At 47.3% G+C, this 9,610-nt stretch overlaps 1 protein-coding gene across 1 annotated transcript in view; it reads left to right on the top strand.

Annotated features, from left to right (window-relative positions):
* LOC119416643 (solute carrier family 12 member 5) overlaps positions 1 to 9,610 on the top strand; it is an 86,593-nt gene that overhangs the window by 71,147 nt on the left and 5,836 nt on the right. Inside the window, exons 12-17 of the mRNA XM_037683828.1 lie at positions 421 to 539; positions 621 to 719; positions 4,981 to 5,100; positions 6,092 to 6,196; positions 6,323 to 6,491; positions 6,565 to 6,760. Coding sequence (XP_037539756.1) covers positions 421 to 539; positions 621 to 719; positions 4,981 to 5,100; positions 6,092 to 6,196; positions 6,323 to 6,491; positions 6,565 to 6,760 — 808 coding nt within the window. The remainder of the gene's footprint in view (positions 1 to 420; positions 540 to 620; positions 720 to 4,980; positions 5,101 to 6,091; positions 6,197 to 6,322; positions 6,492 to 6,564; positions 6,761 to 9,610) is intronic.

Below are 9,610 nucleotides of genomic sequence, written 5' to 3'. Positions count from 1 at the left end.
AAACACTCTAAAAGAGCACAGCATGTCATGATCTCAGCTCTCTGCCTCCTCTGCTCTTTTCCACCTGCAAGTGTTCTTGGCCACGCCCACTTCTCCGTTCTGCACAGAGAACAGCTGATCAGCTGCAGCAGGAAGTTTATTATGCAGTGTGGGCTGCACAACAATGCAGGAGGAAGCTTTTTCCGCAGCTGTGGGCTGCACAAATGTGCAGCAGGTTCTAAATAATTTAAAATAATTAATTTTAAATAAAAATCTCATGCTGATCATGCAACTCATCCATCAATCAGCCGGTTGTGTGTCATGTCCAATCTTATTTTTAAAAACTGCGATAGAGTGAGTCTGTGATAAACGAGCCGTGAAGTAGTGAGGGACTACTGTATATGAAGGTTACATTTGTTTAGTACTTTTGTGTTGCTGCAGGTCTTTGGTCATGGTAAAGCCAACGGGGAGCCCACCTGGGCTCTCCTGCTCACAGCTAGCATCTGTGAGATTGGCATCATCATCGCCTCCTTGGATTCGGTCGCCCCCATCCTGTCCATGTAAGATTCACAGAGTTTCTTCGCAAAACAGGTGACACCATGTCCACCACTTTATTTTTCTTCTCTGATGTTTTGTCTTAGGTTTTTCTTGATGTGCTACATGTTTGTTAACCTTGCCTGCGCGCTGCAGACTCTGCTGAGGACTCCTAACTGGAGGCCGCGCTTTAAGTTTTATCACTGGTGAGTTTGAACTTCATCACTGACTTATCAGATGTGCAAGATGAGGTGTTTAAAGCTGTCCTGGTGAGATCTGGGGGGGTTTCTTTACGATAGACATGTATGAGTGATAACATTCATTCAGCATGTTCCAGCCTTTTTATGACCTGTCACAAAAACATTGAAAGGCTGGCAATTATGTTTTTGCCTGTTTGTGTATGTGTTCATTTACCTGAATTATTAGCAAAATATCTCACAAAACACTGAATGCATTTTATTGGAACTCTCAAAATGTAATCATTGAAGGTACATATACATCTGATGAATATCTGGAGTCAACCTCAACGTGCCCTCCACTGTGAACTGTCTTTTATTTATTTAAGATAGTTCATTTTACATATACAGAGTTAAAATTTGATGTTGCAGTCACTGAGAGTCATCCCCAACACCTATTCTGACTGTAACATACTGCATGAAGCAGCATACATTTTCAAGATTCAACCACTGCGGCTCTAACGCCGTTATTTGTCCCCTTTATTTAAAACTAAGTTGTCACATTTTACAGTCTTAACAAATGTTTAGCCATTTCAGTGACTCCAAAAGTTTGCTTTATGTTTATCATTCTGCATTTATGGACATTTGTAGCTTGTCTTCAAGGCTCTGGACAGTTTTTCACTTATTATTTGGGATGTTTGACATGTAGGAATGTCCATCCATCCATCCATCCATCCATTTTCTTCCGCTTATCCGGGGTCGGGTTGCGGGGGTAGAAGCCTAAGTAGGGAGGCCCAGACTTCCCTCTCCCCAGCCACTTGGTCCAGCTCTTCCGGGGGAATCCCGAGGCGTTCCCAGGCCAGCCGAGAAACATAGTCCCTCCAGCATGTCCTGGGTCTTCCTCTGGGCCTCCTTCCGGTGGGACGTGTCCGGAACACCTCACCAGGGAGGCGTCCAGAAGGCATCCTAAACAGATGCCCAAGCCACCTCAACTGGCTCCTCTCGACGTGGAGAAGCAGCGGCTCTACTCCGAGTCCCTCCCGGATGATCGAGCTTCTCGCCCTGTCTCTAAGGGAGAGCCCAGACACCCTGCGGAGAAAACTAATTTCGGCTGCTTGTATCTGAGATCTCATTCTTTCGGTCACAACCCAAAGCTCGTGACCATAGATGAGGGTGGGAACGTAGATCGATCGGTAAATTGAGAGCTTCGCCTTTTGACTCAGCTCTCTCTTCACCACGACAGACCTGTACAGCGCCCGCTTCACTGCAGACGCTGCACCTATCCGCCTATCGATCTCACGCTCCATTTTTCCCTCATTCGTGAACAAGACCCCAAGATACTTGAACTCCTCCACTTGGGGTAGGACCTCCTCCCTGACCCGGAGAGGGCACTCTACCCTTTTCCGGCTCAAGACCATGGCCTTGGATTTGGAGGAACTGATCTTCATCCCGGCCGCATCGCATTCGGCTGCGAACCGCTCCAGCGAAAGCTGTAGATCACGATCTGATGAAGCCAATAAGACCACATCATCTGCAAAAAGCAGAGACGCAATCCTAAGGCCACCAAAATGGATCCCCTCAACACCTTGGCTGCGCCTAGACATTCTGTCCATAAAAGTTATGAACAGAATCGGTGACAAAGGGCAACCTTGGCGGAGTCCAACTCTCACTGGGAACAAGCCCGACTTACTGCCGGCGATGCGGACCAGGCTCTGACACCGGTCATACAGAGACCTAACAGCCCGTATCAAAGGGCCCGGTACCCCATACTCCCAGAGTACCACCCACAGGGCCCCCCGAGGGACGCGGTCGAACGCCTTCTCCAAGTCCACAAAGCACAATGGTTGGGCAAACTCCCACGCACCCTCCAGGACCCTGCTGAGAGTATAGAGCTGGTCCAGTGTTCCACGGCCAGGACGAAAACCGCACTGTTCCTCCTGAATCCGAGGTTCGACTATCCGACGAACCCTCCTCTCCAGAACCCCTGAATAGACCTTACCAGAGAGGCTTAAGAGCGTGATTCCCCTGTAGTTGGAACACATTCTACGGTCCCCCTTTTTGAATAGGGGGACCACCACCCCGGTCTGCCAATCCAGGGGAACTTCCCCCGATGTCCACGCAATATTGCAGAGTCGCGTAAGCCAACACAACCCTACAACATCCAGAGCCTTAAGGAACTCTGGGCGGATCTCATCCACCCCTGGGGCCCTGCCACCGAGGAGCTTTATAACCACCTCGGTGACCTCAGCACCAGAGATTGGAGGGCCAGACCCAAAGTCCCCAGGCTCCGCTTCCTCAGTGGAAGACGTGCCGGTGGGATTGAGGAGGTCTTCAAAGTATTCCACCCACCGACCCACAACATCCCGAGTTGAGGTCAGCAGCACACCACTCCCACTATAAACAGTGTTGGTGGCGTACCGCTTTCCCCCCCTGAGATGCCGGATGGTGGACCAGAATCGTCTCGAAGCCGTGCGGACGTCGTTCTCCATGGTCTCTCCGAACTCCTCCCATGCCTGAGTTTTTGCCTCAGCAACCACCCGAGCCGCATGTCGCTTGGACTGCCGGTACCCATCAGCTGCTTCCGGGGTACCACAGGCCAAAAAGGCCCGATAGGACTCCTTCTTCAGCCTGACAGCATCCCTCACCGACGGTGTCCACCATCGGGTTCGAGGGTTGCCGCCGCGACAGGCACCGACAACCTTGTGGCCGCAGCTCCGGTAAGCCGCCTCGACAATAGAAGCACGAAACATGGTCCACTCAGACTCAATGTCCCCCACCTCCCTCGGAACATGTTCAAAGTTCTCCCGGAGGTGGGAGTTGAAACTCCGTCTCACAGGAGACTCTGCCAGACGTTCCCAGCAAACCCTCACAATACGTTTGGGTCTGCCAGGTCTGACCGGCATCCTCCCCCACCATAGGAACCAACTCACCACCAGGTAGTGATCAGTTGACAGCTCCGCCCCTCTCTTCACACGAGTGTCCAAGACATGTGGCCGCAGATCAGATGAGACGATGACAAAGTCGATCATCGAACTGCGGCCTAGGGTGTCCTGGTGCCAAGAGCACATATGGACACCCTTATGCTTGAAGGTGTTCGTTATTGACAATCCATGACGAGCACAGAAGTCCAACAACAGAACACCACTCTGGTTCAGATCAGGGGGGCCGTTCCTCCCAACCACACCCCTCCAGGTCTCACTGTCATTGTCCACATGAGCATTGAAGTCCCCCAGCAGAACAAGGGAGTCCCCAGAAGGTGCACTTTCCAGTACCCCCTTCAAGGACTCCAGAAAGGGTGGATAATCTGAACTGACGTTTGGTGCATAAGCACAAACGACAGTCAGAACCCGTCCCCCCACACGTAGGCGGAGGGAGGCCACCCTCTCATTCACCGGGGTGAACCCCAATACACAGGCACCAAGTTGGGGGGCAATAAGTACGCCCACGCCTGCTCGGCGCCTCTCACCAGGGGCAACTCCAGAGTGGAAGAGTGTCCAGCCCCTCTCAAGGAAACTGGTTCCAGAGCCCGAGTCATGCGTAGAGGTGAGTCCGACTATTTCTAGCCGGAACCTCTCAGCCTCACACACCAGCTCAGGCTCCTTCCCCACCAGTGAGGTGACATTCCACGTCCCAATAACCAGCTTCTGTAGCCGAGGATCAGACCGCCAGGGTCCCCGCCCTCGGCCACCACCCATCCCACATTGCACCCGACCCCTTTGGCCCCTCCCACAGGTGGTGAGCCCATGGGAAGGGGGACCCACGTCTCCTTTTCGGGCTGTGCTCGGCCGAGCTGCATGGGTAAAAGCCCGGCCACTAGGCGCTCGCCCGCGTGCCCCACCTCCAGGCCTGGCTCCAGAGTGGGGCCCCGGTGACCCACGTCCGGGCAAGGGAACACTAGGTCCATTTGTGTTTCTCATCATTGGGGTCTTTGGGCTGCACTTTGTCTGGTCCCTCACCTAGGACCTGTCTGCCATGGGTGACCCTTCTAGGGGCATAAAGCCCCTGACACCATAGCTCCTAGGATCATTGGGACATTCAAACCCCTCCACCACGGTAAGGTGGCAGCCCAGGGAGGGGATTTAGGGATGTAATGAGTTAAATGTGTTTTTTAAGCATAAATGTGATAACATCAACACTTTACTGCCTGAATCATTAAATCATTATAGGTTCCTGAAGCTTGTCTGTCCATCATCCTGTTTGAGATCTGTAGTGTTTTGTTCCTTTGAATGCTGGTGTTTGGTTTGGCATGAAGTCCCAGTTGGACCAACATGTGATGTCCTGTCACCCACAGGACTCTGTCTTTCCTGGGCATGAGCCTGTGTCTATCACTTATGTTCATCTGTTCCTGGTATTACGCCATTGTCGCCATGGGCATTGCCACCTGCATCTACAAGTACATAGAGTTCTGTGGGTAAGTACTCATCACAGTACTCTTCATCCAGCAAGAGTTTTTAATATTGGTGAATGAATGCCTTTGTATTTTTTGTCACAAGTGATTTATTTGCAATAGGGATGCACGATATTGGATTTCTGGCCGATATGCCGATATGTTAAAACTTATTTGGCCAATAAACTATACCAATACCAATATTTTATATACTTTCCTTTGTCAGAACATAGCCCTCTTATTTAGGCTTATTTACTACAAAAATTGTACAACAGCTGTAAGAGCTGGTGACATATATTCAGTAACAGCCATATGATATGCATAGCACTTTGACTTATATTAAATGAAAAGTGGTAAATGTTATTTATTAGAATTAGTCACCTCTGATACTGTCTCACTTGTGGAGGCTTGTTCCAGGTTCCTAGATGCAGTGTGGGATCCTCTGCACTCATGTGCATGAAGGACAGACTTTTTAAGTTCAAAGTTTTGTCCATCCATTGTGCCGTAAGTCTAATCATGCTAACGGGGCTAACACTTAACGTCCAAGTGTCGGTGGTAAAACTCATCCAAGTGCTATCGGCTATTAGCTTCTCAATGACGTCAGAAATGACGGCTTGTAACTCGGGTAACGTTACGTCGGAAAAATATCTCTGACTGGGGACGATGTAGCGAGGCTCAACATAGTCCATAAATCTTCAGAATCCGATATTCTTAACAACAACAAAAAAAATGTCTGCGCCGCCGACATTTTGAATTTTCCTCTCCGCCGTGGTCAGATCAGCTAGTCGCATGTATCGTCATCACGTTGTGCACTGCAGGCATCCTTGTCACTGGGTTGTCATACAAAAACAGCGTCTTTTATATCGGTGAGTTATTTTGATGGAATGGCCGATGTCCGATATTGAACTTTAACGCTAATATCGGACGATACCGATACCATGCCGATAATATCGTGAATCCCTAATTTGCAAACTACATTACTTCTTGAGATAACTATAAGTGTGCTGTGAAACAGAGCTGAGAAAGAGTGGGGCGATGGGATACGAGGCCTTTCGCTCAGCGCTGCACGATTTGCTCTGATGAGGCTGGAGGAGGGACCACCGCACACCAAGAACTGGAGGTCAGTTTCGTTCAGAGTTTCACATTTGTATGTAGACATCTGAAATGTTATCAGCAATAGCTACAGATTAGACTTCGCCTGTGGATCTTTATTATTTTCAAACTGTTGTGACTTGTTTCTTCTAAGGCCTCAGATTCTGGTTCTGGTGAGCGTGGATGCTGAGCAGAAAGTGGAGCAGCCGCGCCTGCTCTCTTTGACCAGTCAGCTAAAAGCAGGTAAAGGTCTGACCATCGTTGGCACCTCTGTTCAAGGAACCTTCCTCAACAATTACACTGAATCCCAGAGGGCAGATCAGGTACAAGAGTCCACTTCAGTCCAACTCCTCGTCTCCTACCAGACTTATCATCATTTCTTTAATGTGTCTGCAGTCGTTGCGGAAGCTGATGGAAACAGAAAAGGTGAAAGGTTTCTCTCAGGTGGTCCTCTCCTCCAACTTGAGAGACGGGACGTCCCATCTGGTCCAGACTGGAGGACTTGGAGGTCTGAAGCACAACACAGTGATGGCCAGCTGGCCCCACAACTGGAAACAGCCCGAGTGCTACCAGCATTTTAGGAACTTTATTGGTAAGCTGCAAATGATGTATAAACTAAATAAGTTTTGTACTGTGCTGGTGTGAAAGATGAACATCCATGTGTCTGTCTCTAAATCAACAAAATAATTTCAGATCCAGGGGATTGATTTTAATGAAACTAAAAGATTGATAATTGCTTAGAGAACTGATTAATATTTGGAGTCCACTCAGTTTAAGATGGCTGCCACAGTTAATCAACCATAGGAACCGTGGTCAATTTTAAATGAATTGAGCTAGTGTTGGGTAGCTGAGAGACATCGCCAAATCATTCTCCAACAGCTAATCGATCACGCAAGGCACTTGTGTTTTGTTTAAAACCTTGATATAAAGATGATTGGCAATACGCAGTTTATATCTGACTGGTGCACAGTTTCCTCAGGGAAACACGGTGGACAGTTACTGAGCATGTGCCGTAAAATGTCTTTATTTAAAGAGCGACTAAGCTAACACTCACATTCAATTTATATGTTTTATCTGAAAATGCTTTAGGTTACAAAAGCAGTGGTGTATGAAAATATATTTGTGAATATACTGTACTCATTTTTAGTTATCATAAAACTAAAAGGAAATTAAATGGTTAATGGGGTCATTATTTGCATAATTAAAAATGATTAGAATTTAATTAACTTTTTTAATTAAAAAAATGTAACAAACAGAACATTATAATCCTTATGATTAAGGCTTAGATTCATATCTACACAAAGTTAACCAGACGGTGTTGCTCCACAGTTAAAAAGTGCTTTAATGCTTTTTAATAATCTAATTAAACTTGTTTTAAGTCACTGAGTGTAACCAGGTAAACTGTGAATGTTGTTGCATAAATTGCATGTCCTAAAAAGCGCTAACGATTTTATATAATGCATTGCCAAAAGTATTTGCTCACCCATCCAAATTATCAGAATCAGGTGTTCCAATCACTTCCATTTTCAATTCAATTCAGTTTATTTATATAGCGACAAATCACAACAAAGTTGTCTCAGGGCACTGTACAGGAACATTCACAAACATAAAATCCAATTAGTAAAGTTCTCTATCTAAGGAATCCAGCAGACAAGTTGAATCTTGGCTTAGTTGCAGTCTCCCATCCTGAGCAAGCACAGTGGCAACAGTGGAAAGGAAGAACTCCCTTTTTAAAAGGAAGAAACCTCCAGCAGAACCAGGCTCAGGACAAGCGTCCATCTGCTTTGACCGGCTGGTTTGAGAGGACAGGAAGGAGAGACAGACGAACACAGAATGGTAGGTCCAGATACAGGTCTAGTTGTACCTGAAAGACAAAAAACACGTTATTGATAGAAAAAATAATTACAAATACAAAACAGGTTGAGTAGAGTAAGTAAAGACAGTAGCAGAGTGAAAAGTGTGGTTAGTTTGTCCTCCAGCAGTCTAAGCCTATAGCAGCATAACTAAGGGACAGCTCAGGAAACCCAAGCCAACCCTAACTATAGGATTTAGCAAAAAGGAAAGTCTTAAGCCTAGTTTTAAAACTGGATAATGTGTCAGCGTCACGGACAGAGATTGGAAGTTGGTTCCACAAGAGAGGAGCCTGATAACTGAAACATCTTCCTCCCATTCTGGTTTTGTAAACTCTAGGAACCACAAGTAAACCTTCAGCTTGAGAGCGAAGTGCTCTGTTAGGAAAATATGGAACAATAAGATATTCCATGGCCCCAGGTGTATAAAATGAAGCACCTAGGCATGCAGACTGTTTTTACAAACATTTGTGAAAGAATGGGTCGCTCTCGGGAGCTCAGTGAATTCCACCGTGAAAATGATATGATGCCACCTATGCAACAAATCCAGTCGTGGAATTTCCTCGCTCCTAAATATTCCACAGTCAACTGTCAGCTGTATAATAAGAAAATGGAAGTGTTTGGGAATGACAGCAACTCAGCCACCAAGTGGTAGGCCACGTAAACTGACGGGGTGGGGTCAGTGGATGCTGAAGCTCCAAGAGGTTGCCAACTTTCTGCAGAGTCAATCACTAGAGACCTCCAAACTTCATGTGGCCTTCAGATTAGCTGAAGAACAGTGCGCAGAGAGCTTCATGGATTGGGTTTCCATGGTTGAGCAGCTGCATCCAAGCCATGCATCACCAAGTGCAATGCAAAGTGTCTGATGCAGTGATGTAAAACACACCGCCACTGGACTCTAGAGCAGTGGAGGCATGTTCTCTGAAGTGACGAATCACGCTTCTCCATCTGGCAATCTGATGGATGAGTCTGGGTTTGGCTGGTTGCCAGGAGAACGGTACTTGTCTGACCTCATTGTGCCAAGAGTAAAGTTTGGTGGAGGGGGGATTAAGGTGTGGGGTTGTTTGTCAGGAGCTGGGCCTGGCTCCTTAGTTCCAGTGAAAGGAACTCTGACCGCTTCAGCATACCAAGACATTTTGGACAATTCCATGCTCCCAACTTTGTGGGAACAGTTTGGATCTGGCCCCTTCCTCTTCCAACATGACTGTGCACCAGTGCGCAAAGCAAGGTCCATAAAGACATGGATGGCAGAGTCTGGTGCGGAAGAACTTGACTGGCCTGCACAGAGTCCTGACCTGAACCTGATAGAACACCTTTAGGATGAATTAGAGGGGAGACTGAGGACCAGGCCTTCTCGCCCAACATCGTCCAACATCACAAATGCACTTCTGGAAGAATGGTCAAAAATCCCCATAAACACACTCCTGAACCTGTGGACAGCTTCCCAGAAGAGATGAAGCTGTTCAAGCTGCAAAGGGTGGACCAACGTCATATTGAACCCTATGGGTTAGGAATGGGATGTCACTTAAGCACATATGTGAGTCAAGGCAGGTGAGCAAATACTTTTGGCAATGTAGTAATATATATATATA

This window comes from Nematolebias whitei, chromosome 11 (genome assembly GCF_014905685.2).
Source record: "Nematolebias whitei isolate Nwh7 chromosome 11, NemWhi1, whole genome shotgun sequence".
Taxonomy (NCBI): domain Eukaryota; kingdom Metazoa; phylum Chordata; class Actinopteri; order Cyprinodontiformes; family Rivulidae; genus Nematolebias; species Nematolebias whitei.
This window is presented reverse-complemented; position numbering and strand designations above follow the sequence as displayed.